The 18,843-nt window shown below is 61.9% G+C and overlaps 1 protein-coding gene across 6 annotated transcripts in view; it reads right to left on the reverse strand.

The window, feature by feature from the left end:
- The window catches only part of LOC137335377 (solute carrier family 12 member 7-like), a 259,685-nt gene that overhangs the window by 36,971 nt on the left and 203,871 nt on the right, over positions 1-18,843 (reverse strand). For all 6 annotated transcript variants that reach the window (XM_068000752.1, XM_068000747.1, XM_068000733.1 and 3 more), the window contains exons 15-17: positions 15,984-16,103; positions 15,750-15,854; positions 14,377-14,545 (exon numbers count right to left, since the gene is read on the reverse strand). In XM_068000752.1, coding sequence (XP_067856853.1) covers positions 14,377-14,545; positions 15,750-15,854; positions 15,984-16,103 — 394 coding nt within the window. The remainder of the gene's footprint in view (positions 1-14,376; positions 14,546-15,749; positions 15,855-15,983; positions 16,104-18,843) is intronic.

Raw genomic sequence — 18,843 nt, forward strand, 5'->3', positions numbered from 1 at the left:
CTCTCACTCTCACCCCCCCCCCCCCCTTCCAGGGAGACACACTCCTCTCACTCTCACCCCCCCCTCCCAGGGAGACACACTCCTCTCACTCTCACCCCCCCCTTCCAGGGAGACACACTCCTCTCACTCTCACCCCCCCCCCTCCCAGGGAGACACACTCCTCTCACCTCCCCCCCCCTTCCAGGGAGACACACTCCTCTCACTCTCACCCCCCTTCCAGGGCGACACACTCCTCTCACTCTCACCCCCACCCCCCCTTCCAGGGAGACACACTCCTCTCACTCTCACCCCCCCCCTCCCAGGGTGACACACTCCTCTCACTCTCACCCCCCCCTCCCAGGGTGACACACTCCTCTCACTCTCACCCCCCCCTCCCAGGGAGACACACTCCTCTCACTCTCACCCCCCCCCCTCCCAGGGAGACACACTCCTCTCACTCTCACCCCCCCCCCCTTCCAGGGAGACACACTCCTCTCACTCTCACCCCCCCCTCCCAGGGAGACACACTCCTCTCACTCTCACCCCCCCCCCCCTTCCAGGGAGACACACTCCTCTCACTCTCACCCCCCCCCCCTTCCAGGGAGACACACTCCTCTCACTCTCACCCCCCCCCCCCCTTCCAGGGAGACACACTCCTCTCACTCTCACCCCCCCTCCAGGGAGACACACTCCTCTCACTCTCACCCCCACCCCCCTTCCAGGGAGACACACTCCTCTCACTCTCACCCCCCCCCTTCCCAGGGAGACACACTCCTCTCACTCTCACCCCCCCCCTCCCAGGGTGACACACTCCTCTCACTCTCACCCCCCCCCTTCCAGGGAGACACACTCCTCTCACTCTCACCCCCCCCTCCCAGGGAGACACACTCCCTCTCACCCCCCCCCCCTCCAGGGAGACACACTCCTCTCACCCCCCCCCCCCTTCCAGGGTGACACACTCCTCTCACTCTCACCCCCCCCCTCCCAGGGAGACACACTCCTCTCACTCTCACCCCCCCTTCCAGGGCGACACACTCCTCTCACTCTCACCCCACCCCCCTCCCAGGGAGACACACTCCTCTCACTCTCACCCCCCCCCCTTCCAGGGAGACACACTCCTCTCACTCTCACCCCCCCCTTCCAGGGCGACACACTCCTCTCACTCTCACACCCCCCCCCTCCCAGGGAGACACACTCCTCTCACCACCCCCCCCCTTCCAGGGAGACACACTCCTCTCACTCTCACCCCCCCCCCTTCCAGGGAGACACACTCCTCTCACCACCCCCCCCCTTCCAGGGAGACACACTCCTCTCACCACCCCCCCCCTTCCAGGGCGACACACTCCTCTCACTCTCACCCCCCCCCTTCCAGGGAGACACACTCCTCTCACCACCCCCCCCCCTTCCAGGGTGACACACTCCTCTCACTCTCACCGCCCCCCCCCTTCCAGGGAGACACACTCCTCTCACTCTCACCCCCCCCCTTCCAGGGAGACACACTCCTCTCACCGCCCCCCCCTTCCAGGGAGACACACTCCTCTCACTCTCACCCCCCCCCTTCCAGGGAGACACACTCCTCTCACCACCCCCCCCCTTCCAGGGTGACACACTCCTCTCACTCTCACCCCCCCCCTTCCAGGGAGACACACTCCTCTCACCCCCCCCCCTTCCAGGGAGACACACTCCTCTCACTCTCACCCCCCCCCTTCCAGGGCGACACACTCCTCTCACTCTCACCCCCCCCTTCCAGGGAGACACACTCCTCTCACCCCCCCCCCCCCCCCTTCCAGGGAGACACACTCCTCTCACCCCCCCCCCTTCCAGGGAGACACACTCCTCTCACTCTCACCCCCCCCCCTTCCAGGGAGACACACTCCTCTCACCCCCCCCCCTTCCAGGGAGACACACTCCTCTCACTCTCACCCCCCCCCTTCCAGGGCGACACACTCCTCTCACTCTCACCCCCCCCCTTCCAGGGAGACACACTCCTCTCACTCTCACCCCCCCCCCTTCCAGGGAGACACACTCCTCTCACTCTCACCCCCCCCCCTTCCAGGGAGACACACTCCTCTCACTCTCACCCCCCCCCTTCCAGGGAGACACACTCCTCTCACTCTCACCCCCACCCCCCCTTCCAGGGAGACACACTCCTCTCACTCTCACCCCCCCCTTCCAGGGAGACACACTCCTCTCACTCTCACCCCCCCCTTCCAGGGAGACACACTCCTCTCACCACCCCCCCCCTTCCAGGGAGACACACTCCTCTCACTCTCACCCCCCCCCCCTTCCAGGGAGACACACTCCTCTCACTCTCACCCCCACCCCCCCTTCCAGGGAGACACACTCCTCTCACTCTCGACCCCCCCCCCCCCTTCCAGGGAGACACACTCCTCTCACTCTCACCCCCCCCTTCCAGGGAGACACACTCCTCTCACTCTCACCCCCCCCCCCTTCCAGGGTGACACACTCCTCTCACTCTCACTCTCACCCCCCCCTTCCAGGGAGACACACTCCTCTCACTCTCACCCCCCCCCTTCCCAGGGAGACACACTCCTCCTCTCACCCCCCCCCCCCTTCCAGGGAGACACACTCCTCTCACCTCCCCCCCCCCCTTCCAGGGTGACACACTCCTCTCACTCTCACCCCCCCCCTTCCAGGGAGACACACTCCTCTCACTCTCACCCCCCCCTTCCAGGGAGACACACTCCTCTCACTCTCACCCCCCCCTTCCAGGGAGACACACTCCTCTCACTCTCACCCCCCCCCTTCCAGGGAGACACACTCCTCTCACTCTCACCCCCCCCCCCTTCCAGGGAGACACAACTCCTCTCACTCTCACCCCCCCCCCCTTCCAGGGTGACACACTCCTCTCACTCTCACCCCCCCCCTTCCAGGGAGACACACTCCTCTCACTCTCACCCCCCCCCCCCCTTCCAGGGTGACACACTCCTCTCACTCTCACCCCCCCCTTCCAGGGAGACACACTCCTCTCACCCCCCCCCCTTCCAGGGAGACACACTCCTCTCACTCTCACCCCCCCTTCCAGGGCGACACACTCCTCTCACCCCCCCCCCTTCCAGGGCGACACACTCCTCTCACTCCCCCCCCCCTTCCAGGGTGACACACTCCTCTCACCCCCCCCCCTTCCAGGGAGACACACTCCTCTCACTCTCACCCCCCCCTCCAGGGAGACAACACTCCTCTCACTCTCACCCCCACCCCCCTTCCAGGGCGACACACTCCTCTCACTCTCACCCCCCCCTTCCAGGGCAGACACACTCCTCTCACCCCCCCCCCCTTCCAGGGAGACACACTCCTCTCACTCTCACCCCCCCCCCCCTTCCAGGGAGACACACTCCTCTCACTCTCACCCCCCCCCCCTTCCAGGGAGACACACTCCTCTCACTCTCACCCCCCCCCTTCCAGGGAGACACACTCCTCTCACCCCCCCCCCTTCCAGGGAGACACACTCCTCTCACTCTCACCCCCCCTTCCAGGGCAACAGACTCCTCTCACCCCCCCCCCCTTCCAGGGAGACACACTCCTCTCACTCACCCCCCCCTTCCAGGGAGACACACTCCTCTCACTCTCACCCCCCCCTTCCAGGGCAACAGACTCCTCTCACCCCCCCCCTTCCAGGGAGACACACTCCTCTCACCCCCCCCCCTTCCAGGGTGACACACTCCTCTCACTCTCACCCCCCCCCCTTCCAGGGAGACACACTCCTCTCACTCTCACCCCCCCCTTCCAGGGCGACACACTCCTCTCACTCTCACCCCCCCCCCCCCCTCCCAGGGAGACACACTCCTCTCACTCTCACCCCCCCCTCCCAGGGAGACACACTCCTCTCACCCCCCCCCCCTTCCAGGGAGACACACTCCTCTCACTCTCACCCCCCCTCCCAGGGAGACACACTCCTCTCACTCTCACCCCCCCCTCCAGGGAGACACACTCCTCTCACTCTCACCCCCCCTTCCAGGGAGACACACTCCTCTCACTCTCACCCCCCCCTTCCAGGGAGACACACTCCTCTCACTCTCACCCCCCCTCCAGGGAGACACACTCCTCTCACTCTCACCCCCCCCCTCCAGGGAGACACACTCCTCTCACTCTCACCCCCCCCTTCCAGGGAGACACACTCCTCTCACTCTCACCCCCCCCTTCCAGGGAGACACACTCCTCTCACTCTCACCCCCCCCTTCCAGGGCGACACACTCCTCTCACTCTCACCCCCCCCTTCCAGGGAGACACACTCCTCTCACTCTCACCCCCCCCCCCTTCCAGGGAGACACACTCCTCTCACTCTCACCCCCCCCCCTTCCAGGGCGACACACTCCTCTCACTCTCACCCCCCCTTCCAGGGAGACACACTCCTCTCACTCTCACCCCCCCCTTCCAGGGAGACACACTCCTCTCTCACCCCCCCCCTTCCAGGGTGACACACTCCTCTCACTCTCACCCCCCCCCCCTTCCAGGGAGACACACTCCTCTCACCCCCCCCCCCCCTTCCAGGGAGACACACTCCTCTCACTCTCACCCCCCCCCCCCTTCCAGGGAGACACACTCCTCTCACTCTCACCCCCCCCTCCCAGGGAGACACACTCCTCTCACTCTCACCCCCCCCTTCCAGGGAGACACACTCCTCTCACTCTCACCCCCCCCTTCCAGGGAGACACACTCCTCTCACTCTCACCCCCCCCCTCCCAGGGAGACACACTCCTCTCACCCCCCCCCCTTCCAGGGAGACACACTCCTCTCCACTCTCACCCCCCCTTCCAGGCGACACACTCCTCTCACTCTCACCCCCCACCCCCCCTTCCAGGAGACACACTCCTCTCACTCTCACCCCCCCCTCCCAGGGTGACACACTCCTCTCACTCTCACCCCCCCTCCCAGGGTGACACACTCCTCTCACTCTCACCCCCCCTCCCAGGGAGACACACTCCTCTCACTCTCACCCCCCCTCCCAGGGAGACACACTCCTCTCACTCTCACCCCCCCCCCTTCCAGGGAGACACACTCCTCTCACTCTCACCCCCCCCCTTCCCAGGGAGACACACTCCTCTCACTCTCACCCCCCCACCTTCCAGGGCGACACACTCCTCTCACTCTCACCCCCCCTCCCAGGGAGACACACTCCTCTCACTCTCACCCCCCCCCCTCCCAGGTGACACACTCCTCTCACTCTCACCCCCCCTCCCAGGGTGACACACTCCTCTCACTCTCACCCCCCCTCCCAGGGAGACACACTCCTCTCACTCTCACCCCCCCCTTCCCAGGGAGACACACTCCTCTCACTCTCACCCCCCCCCCTTCCAGGGAGACACACTCCTCTCACTCTCACCCCCCCTCCCAGGGAGACACACTCCTCTCACTCTCACCCCCCCACCTTCCAGGGCGACACACTCCTCTCACTCTCACCCCCCCTCCCAGGGAGACACACTCCTCTCACTCTCACCCCCCCCACCTTCCAGGGCGACACACTCCTCTCACTCTCACCCCCCCTCCCAGGGAGACACACTCCTCTCACTCTCACCCCCCCCCCTTCCAGGGAGACACACTCCTCTCACTCTCACCCCCCCCTCCCAGGGAGACACACTCCTCTCACCTCCCCCCCCTTCCAGGGAGACACACTCCTCTCACTCTCACCCCCCCCTTCCAGGGCGACACACTCCTCTCACTCTCACCCCCCCCCCTTCCCAGGGAGACACACTCCTCTCACTCTCACCCCCCCCCCTTCCAGGGAGACACACTCCTCTCACTCTCACCCCCACCTTCCAGGGCGACACACTCCTCTCACACCCCCCCCCCTTCCAGGGAGACACACTCCTCTCACTCTCACCCCCCCCTTCCAGGGAGACACACTCCTCTCACTCTCACCCCCCCCCTCCCAGGGAGACACACTCCTCTCACCACCCCCCCCCTTCCAGGGAGACACACTCCTCTCACTCTCACCCCCCCCCTTCCAGGGAGACACACTCCTCTCACTCACCCACCCCCCCCTTCCAGGGAGACACACTCCTCTCACTCACCCCCCCCTTCCAGGGAGACACACTCCTCTCACTCTCCCCCCCCCTTCCAGGGAGACACACTCCTCTCAGCTCTCACCCCCCCCCTTCCAGGGAGACACACTCCTCTCACTCTCACCCCCCCTTCCAGGGTGACACACTCCTCTCACTCTCACCGCCCCCCCCTTCCAGGAGACACACTCCTCTCACTCTCACCCCCCCCCTTCCAGGGAGACACACTCCTCTCACCCCCCCCCCCTTCCAGGGAGACACACTCCTCTCACTCTCACCCCCCCCCTTCCAGGGAGACACACTCCTCTCACCCCCCCCCCTTCCAGGGAGACACACTCCTCTCACTCTCACCGCCCCCCCCTTCCAGGGAGACACACTCCTCTCACTCTCACCCCCCCCCTTCCAGGGAGACACACTCCTCTCACCCCCCCCCCTTCCAGGGTGACACACTCCTCTCACTCTCACCGCCCCCCCCTTCCAGGGAGACACACTCCTCTCACTCTCACCCCCCCCCCTTCCAGGGAGACACACTCCTCTCACCCCCCCCCCTCCAGGGCGACACACTCCTCTCACTCTCACCCCCCCCCCCTTCCAGGGAGACACACTCCTCTCACTCTCACCCCCCCCCCTTCCAGGGAGACACACTCCTCTCACTCTCACCCCCCCCTTCCAGGGAGACACACTCCTCTCACTCTCACCCCCCCCTTCCAGGGCGACACACTCCTCTCACTCTCACTCTCACCCCCCCTTCCAGGGTGACACACTCCTCTCACTCTCACCCCCCCCCTTCCAGGGAGACACACTCCTCTCACTCTCACCCCCCCCCCCCCCTTCCAGGGCGACACACTCCTCTCACTCTCACCCCCCCCCTTCCAGGGAGACACACTCCTCTCACTCTCACCCCCCCCCCCCCTTCCAGGGAGACACACTCCTCTCACTCTCACCCCCCCCTTCCAGGGAGACACACTCCTCTCACTCTCACCCCCCCCCCCCCCTCCCAGGGAGACACACTCCTCTCACTCTCACCCCCCCCCCCCCTTCCAGGGAGACACACTCCTCTCACTCTCACCCCCCCCCTTCCAGGGCGACACACTCCTCTCACTCTCACCCCCCCCCTTCCAGGGCGACACACTCCTCTCACTCTCACCCCCCCTCCCAGGGTGACACACTCCTCTCACTCTCACTCACCCCCCCCTTCCAGGGCGACACACTCCTCTCACCCCCCCCCCCCCCCCTTCCAGGGAGATACACTCCTCTCACCCCCCCCACTTCCAGGGCGACACACTCCTCTCACCCCCCCCCCCCTTCCAGGGAGACACACTCCTCTCACCCCCCCCCCCTTCCAGGGAGACACACTCCTCTCACTCTCACCCCCCCCCTCCCAGGGTGACACACTCCTCTCACTCTCACCCCCCCCCTTCCAGGGCGACACACTCCTCTCACTCTCACGCCCCCCTCCCAGGGTGACACACTCCTCTCACCCCCCCCTCCCAGGGAGACACACTCCTCTCACTCTCACCCCCCCCCTTCCAGGGTGACACACTCCTCTCACTCTCACCCCCCCCCTTCCAGGGCGACACACTCCTCTCACTCTCACCCCCCCCTCCCAGGGTGACACACTCCTCTCACTCTCACGCCCCCCTCCCAGGGTGACACACTCCTCTCACCCCCCCCCCCCTTCCAGGGCGACACACTCCTCTCACTCTCACCCCCCCCCCTTCCAGGGTGACACACTCCTCTCACTCTCACCCCCCCCCCCTTCCAGGGCGACACACTCCTCTCACTCTCACCCCCCCCCCCCCTTCCAGGGTGACACACTCCTCTCACTCTCACGCCCCCCTCCCAGGGAGACACACTCCTCTCACTCTCAACCCCCCCCTTCCAGGGAGACACACTCCTCTCACTCTCACCCCCCCCCTCCCAGGGAGACACACTCCTCTCACCCCCCCCCCTTCCAGGGAGACACACTCCTCTCACTCTCACCCCCCCTTCCAGGGCGACACACTCCTCTCACTCTCACCCCCACCCCCCCTTCCAGGGAGACACACTCCTCTCACTCTCACCCCCCCCCCTCCCAGGGTGACACACTCCTCTCACTCTCACCCCCCCCTCCCAGGGTGACACACTCCTCTCACTCTCACCCCCCCCTCCCAGGGAGACACACTCCTCTCACTCTCACCCCCCCTCCCAGGGAGACACACTCCTCTCACTCTCACCCCCCCCCCTTCCAGGGAGACACACTCCTCTCACTCTCACCCCCCCTCCCAGGGAGACACACTCCTCTCACCCCCCCACCTTCCAGGGCGACACACTCCTCTCACTCTCACCCCCCCTCCCAGGGAGACACACTCCTCTCACCCCCCCACCTTCCAGGGAGACACACTCCTCTCACTCTCACCCCCCCTCCCAGGGAGACACACTCCTCTCACCCCCCCACCTTCCAGGGCGACACACTCCTCTCACTCTCACCCCCCCCCCTTCCAGGGAGACACACTCCTCTCACTCTCACCCCCCCTCCCAGGGAGACACACTCCTCTCACCCCCCCACCTTCCAGGGCGACACACTCCTCTCACTCTCACCCCCCCTCCCAGGGTGACACACTCCTCTCACTCTCACCCCCCCCCTCCCAGGGTGACACACTCCTCTCACTCTCACCCCCCCCCTTCCAGGGAGACACACTCCTCTCACTCTCACCCCCCCCTCCCAGGGAGACACACTCCTCTCACCCCCCCCCCCTTCCAGGGTGACACACTCCTCTCACTCTCACCCCCCCCTCCCAGGGAGACACACTCCTCTCACTCTCACCCCCCCTTCCAGGGCGACACACTCCTCTCACTCTCACCCCCCCCCCTCCCAGGGAGACACACTCCTCTCACCACCCCCCCCCTTCCAGGGCGACACACTCCTCTCACTCTCACCCCCCCCCCCTTCCAGGAGACACACTCCTCTCACCCACCCCCCCCCTTCCAGGGCGACACACTCCTCTCACTCTCACCCCCCCCCCCTTCCAGGGAGACACACTCCTCTCACCCCCCCCCTCCCAGGGAGACACACTCCTCTCACCACCCCCCCCCTTCCAGGGTGACACACTCCTCTCACTCTCACCGCCCCCCCCTTCCAGGGAGACACACTCCTCTCACTCTCACCCCCCCCCCTTCCAGGGAGACACACTCCTCTCACCCCCCCCCCTTCCAGGAGACACACTCCTCTCACTCTCACCCCCCCCCTTCCAGGGCGACACACTCCTCTCACTCTCACCCCCCCCTTCCAGGGAGACACACTCCTCTCACCCCCCCCCCTTCCAGGGAGACACACTCCTCTCACTCTCACCCCCCCCTTCCAGGGAGACACACTCCTCTCACCCCCCCCCCTTCCAGGGAGACACACTCCTCTCACTCTCACCCCCCCCTTCCAGGGAGACACACTCCTCTCACTCTCACCCCCCCCTTCCAGGGAGACACACTCCTCTCACTCTCACCCCCCCTCCCAGGGAGACACACTCCTCTCACTCTCACCCCCCCTTCCAGGGTGACACACTCCTCTCACTCTCACCCCCCCCCCTTCCAGGGAGACACACTCCTCTCACTCTCACCCCCCCCTTCCAGGGAGACACACTCCTCTCACTCTCACCCCCCCCTTCCAGGGAGACACACTCCTCTCACCCCCCCCCCTTCCAGGGAGACACACTCCTCTCACTCTCACCCCCCCCTTCCAGGGAGACACACTCCTCTCACTCTCACCCCCCCCCCTTCCAGGGAGACACACTCCTCTCACTCTCACCCCCCCCCTTCCAGGAGACACACTCCTCTCACTCTCACCCCCCCCTTCCAGGGAGACACACTCCTTCTCACCCCCCCCCCCCCCCTTCCAGGGAGACACACTCCTCTCACTCTCACCCCCCCCCCCCCTTCCAGGGAGACACACTCCTCTCACCCCCCCCCCCCCCCTTCCAGGGAGACACACTCCTCTCACTCTCACCCCCCCCCCCCCTTCCAGGGAGACACACTCCTCTCACTCTCACCCCCCCTTCCAGGGAGACACACTCCTCTCACTCTCACCCCCCCCTTCCAGGGAGACACACTCCTCTCACTCTCACCCCCCCTTCCAGGGAGACACACTCCTCTCACTCTCACCCCCCCCTCCCAGGGAGACACACTCCTCTCACTCTCACCCCCCCCTCCCAGGGAGACACACTCCTCTCACTCTCACCCCCCCTTCCAGGGAGACACACTCCTCTCACTCTCACCCCCCCCCTCCCAGGGAGACACACTCCTCTCACTCTCACCCCCCCCCCCCTTCCAGGGAGACACACTCCTCTCACTCTCACCCCCCCCCCCTTCCAGGGAGACACACTCCTCTCACTCTCACCCCCCCCCTTCCAGGGCGACACACTCCTCTCACTCTCACCCCCCCTCCCAGGGTGACACACTCCTCTCACTCTCACTCACCCCCCCTTCCAGGGCGACACACTCCTCTCACCCCCCCCCCCCCCCTTCCAGGGAGACACACTCCTCTCACCCCCCCCCCTTCCAGGGCGACACACTCCTCTCACCCCCCCCCCCTTCCAGGGAGACACACTCCTCTCACTCTCACCCCCCCCTCCAGGGTGACACACTCCTCTCACCCCCCCCCCCCTTCCAGGGAGACACACTCCTCTCACTCTCACCCCCCCCCTCCCAGGGTGACACACTCCTCTCACTCTCACCCCCCCCCTTCCAGGGCGACACACTCCTCTCACTCTCACCCCCCCCCCTTCCAGGGAGACACACTCCTCTCACCCCCCCTCCCAGGGAGACACACTCCTCTCACTCTCACGCCCCCCTCCCAGGGTGACACACTCCTCTCACCCCCCCTCCCAGGGAGACACACTCCTCTCACTCTCACCCCCCCCTTCCAGGTTGACACACTCCTCTCACTCTCACCCCCCCCCCTTCCAGGGCGACACACTCCTCTCACTCTCACCCCCCCTCCCAGGGTGACACACTCCTCTCACTCTCACGCCCCCCCTCCCAGGGTGACACACTCCTCTCACCGCCCCCCCCCTTCCAGGGCGACACACTCCTCTCACTCTCACCCCCCCTTCCAGGGTGACACACTCCTCTCACTCTCAACCCCCCCCTTCCAGGGCGACACACTCCTCTCACTCTCACGCCCCCCTCCCAGGGAGACACACTCCTCTCACCCCCCCCCCTTCCAGGGAGACACACTCCTCTCACTCTCAACCCCCCCCCTTCCAGGGAGACACACTCCTCTCACCCACCCCCTTCCAGGGAGACACACTCCTCTCACTCTCACCCCCCCCCTTCCAGGGAGACACACTCCTCTCACCCCCCCCCCCTTCCAGGGAGACACACTCCTCTCACTCTCACCCCCCCCCCTTCCAGGGCGACACACTCCTCTCACCCCCCCCCCCTTCCAGGGAGACACACTCCTCTCACCCCCCCCCCTTCCAGGGAGACACACTCCTCTCACCCCCCCCCCTTCCAGGGAGACACACTCCTCTCACCCCCCCCCCCTTCCAGGGAGACACACTCCTCTCACCCCCCCCCCTTCCAGGGAGACACACTCCTCTCACTCTCACCCCCCCCCTTCCAGGGAGACACACTCCTCTCACCCCCCCCTTCCAGGGAGACACACTCCTCTCACCCCCCCCCCCCTTCCAGGGAGACACACTCCTCTCACCCCCCCCCCTTCCAGGGCGACACACTCCTCTCACTCTCACCCCCCCTTCCAGGAAGACACACTCCTCTCACTCTCACCCCCCCCTCCCAGGGTGACACACTCCTCTCACTCTCACCCCCCCCCTTCCAGGGTGACACACTCCTCTCACTCTCACCCCCCCCCCTTCCAGGGTGACACACTCCTCTCACTCTCACCCCCCCCCTTCAGGGAGACACACTCCTCTCACTCTCACCCCCACCCCCCCTTCCAGGGAGACACACTCCTCTCACTCTCACCCCCCCCTTCCAGGGAGACACACTCCTCTCACTCTCACCCCCCCCCTTCCAGGGAGACACACTCCTCTCACTCTCACCCCCCCCCTTCCAGGGCGACACACTCCTCTCACTCTCACCCCCCCCTTCCAGGGAGACACACTCCTCTCACCCCCCCCCCTTCCAGGGAGACACACTCCTCTCACTCTCACCCCCCCCCCTTCCAGGAGACACACTCCTCTCACTCTCACCCCCCCTTCCAGGGAGACACACTCCTCTCACTCTCACCCCCCCCCCTTCCAGGGAGACACACTCCTCTCACTCTCACCCCCCCCCCTTCCAGGGAGACACACTCCTCTCACTCTCACCCCCCCCTTCCAGGGAGACACACTCCTCTCACCCCCCCCCCCTTCCAGGGAGACACACTCCTCTCACTCTCACCCCCCCCCCTTCCAGGGAGACACACTCCTCTCACTCTCACCCCCCCCTTCCAGGGAGACACACTCCTCTCACTCTCACCCCCCCCCCTTCCAGGGAGACACACTCCTCTCACTCTCACCCCCCCCCCCTTCCAGGGAGACACACTCCTCTCACTCTCACCCCCCCCCCTTCCAGGGAGACACACTCCTCTCACTCTCACCCCCCCCCCTTCCAGGTGACACACTCCTCTCACTCTCACCCCCACCCCCCTTCCAGGGAGACACACTCCTCTCACTCTCACCCCCCCCCTTCCAGGGTGACACACTCCTCTCACTCTCACCCCCCCCCCTTCCAGGGAGACACACTCCTCTCACTCTCACCCCCCCCCTTCCAGGGTGACACACTCCTCTCACTCTCACCCCCCCCCCTTCCAGGGTGACACACTCCTCACACTCTCACCCCCCCCCCTTCCAGGGTGACACACTCCTCTCACTCTCACCCCCCCCCCTTCCAGGGTGACACACTCCTCTCACTCTCACCCCCCCCTTCCAGGGAGACACACTCCTCTCACTCTCACCCCCCCCCTTCCAGGGAGACACACTCCTCTCACTCTCACCCCCCCCCTTCCAGGGTGACACACTCCTCTCACTCTCACCCCCCCCCCTTCCAGGGAGACACACTCCTCTCACTCTCACCCCCCCCCCTTCCAGGGAGACACACTCCTCTCACTCTCACCCCCCCCCCTTCCAGGGAGACACACTCCTCTCACTCTCACCCCCCCCCTTCCAGGGAGACACACTCCTCTCACCCCCCCCCCCCCTTCCAGGGAGACACACTCCTCTCACTCTCACCCCCCCCTTCCAGGGAGACACACTCCTCTCACCCCCCCCCTTCCAGGGAGACACACTCCTCTCACTCTCACCCCCCACCTTCCAGGGCGACACACTCCTCTCACCCCCCCCACTTCCAGGGCGACACACTCCTCTCACCCCCCCCCCCCCCCTTCAAGGGAGACACACTCCTCTCACCCCCCCCCCCTTCCAGGGCGACACACTCCTCTCACCCCCCCCCCCCCTTCCAGGGCGACACACTCCTCTCACTCTCACCCCCCCCGTTCCAGGGCGACACACTCCTCTCACCCCCCCCCCCTTCCAGGGCGACACACTCCTCTCACCCCCCACCTTCCAGGGCGACACACTCCTCTCACCCCCCCCCCCCTTCCAGGGCGACACACTCCTCTCACCCCCCCCCCCCTTCCAGGGCGACACACTCCTCTCACCCCCCCCCCCCCCCCCCCTTCCAGGGTGACACACTCCTCTCACCGCCCCCCCCATTCCCTCTTCCAGGACAACAGTTTTGTCGGAGGCAATTGTAATCAGTGAGAGTTGGCCCTACGAATTCGGCCGCATAACATCCCCATTCTGATAGCCTTTCCAGGTTCATTTTGCAGCCGGCATAAACCGAGATCCACTGAATGGTGATGGCGAGGTCAATAGTCCAGTGAAAAATGGGCTTGGTCTTTTGGGTTCTGTCGCTGTTTGGGACTGCTCGGGCAATCTTGTGTTCCAATTAAAAGAGGCACCATCATTGTGAAAAGTCTTGCTTTGGAACTACACAAGAGAGTGAAGTAAACTGCCTCAAATCTCTCCACCACACCCCTGGCCGAGAAACATCAGTGTTACAAAAAGCATGAACCTCGCTCCCTAAACAAATCAGAGATCGATAAAGCACAGAAGGAGGCCATTTGGCCCATCGTGCATGTGCCAGCTCTTTGAAAGAGCTGTCCAATTAGTCCCACTCCCCTGATCTTTCCCCATAGCCCTGCAAATTTTTCCTATCCAAGTATTTATCCAATTCCCTTTTGAAAGTTACTATTGAATCTACTTCAATTACCCTTTCAGGCATTGCACCAGGCAAATCGCTGAATGCTTATTAGTGAAGAGAACACCCCTGTAAATGAACCCCAACTGACAAGCTATTTCTGGTCAAGGCCACTCAAGTATCATGTTTGTTTCCGAGGTACCTGCTCAGCTTTCTGCACCTCAGAGTGCCTCTCCAGGAATGTCCCTTCCAACACCGAGCCAATAATGGTCAATCCCTTGCCAGCCTTGAGCTGTGTGGTGAGTGACAGGAGTCGAGAGTGCTTCACATTCTGTTCTGAATCCAGGTTCAGCAACACCAACAGTTGAGGCCTGAATAGGTTTGGGGTGAAGTAACAACAAGATTTAAATAAAAAAGCTGCGTCATTGTTGTGATCTGCAATTTTTATTTTCCTTTTAAGAAAAGTAACCCTACTCTGGGGTGCACAAAGGGCCAATCAAAGATTGTCACTTGTTTTTTCTTCCTGAACCCACCTGTGGCTAGACCAAAATGGCAGCACCTGGTCACCAGCACTGTTTGATTTTTTTACCTGTAGTGTTGTATCTCTAGTGGCAAGTGGAGACACCACTTCCTAAAGTAGTGCTCCACACCACTGAGTCCAACACTGCCTATTTTACATCCCGCCGCCTCCAGTGACTGCACAGCCAATTTTACATACATCAAAAAGAGAGGGAAGACATCTCCCCAGGGCTTGCTCTTCATGAAATACACAACCACCACCCAAGAGTCCCAAACTCTGTCACTCCTGCACAATTTGTAAAGATTGCTTGGGCCAAGAGATGTAAAGTGAAATAAACAGAAATTCATCTCTCCAATGTCAAAAACACTGCTGCTCATCACAATGATTAGACTGTCCCTTTTATGGTGACGAGTCTTACTGACTAGTTTAGTGCTCTGTTTCCAATGAGGCATTGGGTAATTTTTTTTAAAAATTGGATTTCCAGCGTAGAACTCTGTTCGTTGGGAATGTGAGTTTGCAAACTTAATCTGATGGACTGTTGTTGTCACTTAGTTGAAGATCTGTGAAAATTAGGCAACGGCTCGATGCCAATCGATACCAAGATTGTAGCTATGAGGCAACAAGCTAGGAGATTGGATACTCTTTGGTGCTTAATGTAAACAGAGGCAATTATAGGATCCCATCAAGAATGCCGTGCACATTTAGGAACCTATAGGATCATCCTGGTCGAGTTTAGTGATAAAAAGTGCTCTTGGAGCAGAGTTCTGGGTGTGTTATTGTGCATGATGCCCAGGATATATTATCCTTGATGCTGATATTGAATGGACAACAGTTCAATTCTCAGCAGTGACGTCTCTCGTGAGCACGAGGAACAAGTAACCAAGAAAATTTGAAACCAGATTATTAAAATAAACCACCACATCCAGAATTAAATTTTGTTAATAAGCAGGGCACCAATGTTTGTGCTTATGATTGAAAGCCCCTTTCTGGAAAGATAATTTTGGACGGCTTTAAAGATCTGAATTAGCATTTGCAAATTCTAGTTCTGATTTTACCTCCAGTTCTTTGTGTGAGGTGGACCATCCTCCAACCGGAGCAGAGCATATCGAGCTGCATTTAGGGACAGGCCCCTAATTCCATCACCCCATTCTTTTTCCGCTCTGAAAGGAAACAGTAATGAGATGATATCTCAAAAAAATGGGCACAAACCATGTAACATTAACTAGGTCTCAGCTAAAAACTTTTTATATAAAAATGTATCTCACTATGGAAGGTAGCAGCCATCTTACCCTCGATATTCAATGTACTTGTAGATGCATACTGCTATTACCATGGCAACCAGTGCGTAATACCAGGAACAGATGAACATCAAGGCAAGACATAAACTCATTCCCAGGAAAGACAAGGTCCTAGAAGTAGAATGCTTATAGTGAGTGACTAAAATCAGAACATCTTGAGACACATCTGAGCTCTGGGGATTAAGTCATAATAACTCCCTTTCCCACTTACAGGAAAGGTTTGAGACTAATATGCAATACATTTTAAGGCTAAGGGACACGTTTAAATACGCGTCTACTGCAACCACTATGGTGGCAGTAACACATTCTGCTATTGCCACCGACAGGATGTGGGAGGACAATACTCACCCAACCCTTTGTCTGGAATATGTAATTTGATCCAGTCTACTGCAGAGTAATTCAAGTTCTCCGGAATGTGTAACTTGATCCATTGTAAACAATTTTACAACACCAAGTTATAGTCCAGCAATTTTATTTTAAATTCACAAGCTTTCGGAGGCTTCCTCCTTCCTCAGGTGAATAAAATTGCTGGACTATAACTTGGTGTTGTAAAATTGTTTACAATTGTCAACCCCAGTCCATCACCGGCATCTCCACATCATAACTTGATCCAATCAGTCATTGTCAGGGAGGCCACCGGGCTTGGGCAAGGCACCGCCCTGACACCACAGGGCTCGGGCAAGGCACCGCGCTGACACCACAGGGCTCGGGCAAGGCACCGCGCTGACACCACAGGGCTCGGGCAAGGCACCGCGCTGACACCACAGGGCTCGGGCAAGGCACCGCGCTGACACCACAGGGCTCGGGCAAGGCACCGCGCTGACACCACAGGGCTCGGGCAAGGCACCGCGCTGACACCACAGGGCTCGGGCAAGGCACCGCGCTGACACCACAGGGCTCGGGCAAGGCACCGCGCTGACACCACAGGGCTCGGGCAAGGCACCGCGCTGACACCACAGGGCTCGGGCAAGGCACCGCGCTGACACCACAGGGCTCGGGCAAGGCACCGCGCTGACACCACAGGGCTCGGGCAAGGCACCGCGCTGACACCACAGGGCTCGGGCAAGGCACCGCGCTGACACCACAGGGCTCGGGCAAGGCACCGCGCTGACACCACAGGGCTCGGGCAAGGCACCGCGCTGACACCACAGGGCTCGGGCAAGGCACCGCGCTGACACCACAGGGCTCGGGCAAGGCACCGCGCTGACACCACAGGGCTCGGGCAAGGCACCGCGCTGACACCACAGGGCTCGGGCAAGGCACCGCGCTGACACCACAGGGCTCGGGCAAGGCACCGCGCTGACACCACAGGGCTCGGGCAAGGCACCGCGCTGACACCACAGGGCTCGGGCAAGGCACCGCGCTGACACCACAGGGCTCGGGCAAGGCACCGCGCTGACACCACAGGGCTCGGGCAAGGCACCGCGCTGACACCACAGGGCTCGGGCAAGGCACCGCGCTGACACCACAGGGCTCGGGCAAGGCACCGCGCTGACACCACAGGGCTCAGGCAAGGCACCGCGCTGACACCACAGGGCTCAGGCAAGGCACCGCGCCGACACCACAGGGCTCAGGCAAGGCACCGCGCCGACACCACAGGGCTCAGGCAAGGCACCACGCCGACACCACAGGGCTCAGGCAAGGCACCGCGCCGACACCACCGGGCTCAGGCAAGGCACCGCGCTGACACCACCGGGCTCAGGCAAGGCACCGCGCTGACACCACAGGGCTCAGGCAAGGCACCGCGCTGACACCACCGGGCTCAGGCAAGGCACCGCGCCGACACCACAGGGCTCAGGCAAGGCACCGCGCTGACACCACAGGGCTCAGGCAAGGCACCGCGCCGACACCACAGGGCTCAGGCAAGGCACCGCGCTGACACCACAGGGCTCAGATAGGAAGATGTGAGGTCATGGAGGGATTTCAACATGAGGATAAGAATTTTAAAATCATTGTGTTGGTGGACCGGGAGCCAATGTCGGTCAGTGAGCACTGGGGTGATGGGTGAACGAGACTTGCTGCGAGTTAGGATAAGCGCAGCAGAGTTTTGGATGAGCTCAAGTATATTGAGGGTGAAAGATGGGAGGCTGGCCAGGACAGCATTGGAATAGTCAAGTCCAGAGGTAACAAAGGCATGGATGAGGGCTTCAGCAGCAGATGAGCTGAGGCAAAGGTCGAGAAGCGCAATGTTACGGAGGTGGAATTAGGCGCTCTTGCTAATGGAGCAGATATGCGGTTGGAAGCTCATCTCAGGGTCAAATAAGACGCCAAGGTTGTGAATGGTCTGGTTCTGTCTCAGACTGTGGCAAGGGGGAGGGATAGAGTCGGTGGCTGGGGAACAGAGTTTGTAGCAGGGACTGAAGGCAATGGCTTCAGTCTTCCCAATATTTCGTTGGAGGAAATTTTTGCTCATCTAGTACTGGACGTCGGACAAGGAGTGTGACAAATCAGAGACAGTGGAGGGGTCGAGGGAGGTGGTGGTGAGGTGGAGCTGGGCGTCGTCAGTGTACACGTGGAACCTGACGTCATGTTTTCGGGTGCTGTCGCCGAGGGGCAGCACGTAGATCAGAAGTAGGAGGGGGCCAAGGATAGATCCTTGGGGTCTCCAGAGGTAACGGTGTGGGAGCGGGAGTGGGAGGAGAAGCCATTGCAGGTGATTCTCTGCTTACAACTGGATAGATAATAATGGAACCAGGAGAGCGCAGTCCCATCCAGCTGGACGACAGAGGAGAGACGTTGGAGGAGCATGGTGTGGTCAACCGTGACAACGGCTGCAGACAGGTCGAGAAGGATGAGGAAGGATAGTTTACCACAGTCACAGTCACATAGAATGCCATTTGTGACTTTGATA

This window comes from Heptranchias perlo, chromosome 2 (genome assembly GCF_035084215.1).
Source record: "Heptranchias perlo isolate sHepPer1 chromosome 2, sHepPer1.hap1, whole genome shotgun sequence".
In the NCBI taxonomy this organism is placed as follows: domain Eukaryota; kingdom Metazoa; phylum Chordata; class Chondrichthyes; order Hexanchiformes; family Hexanchidae; genus Heptranchias; species Heptranchias perlo.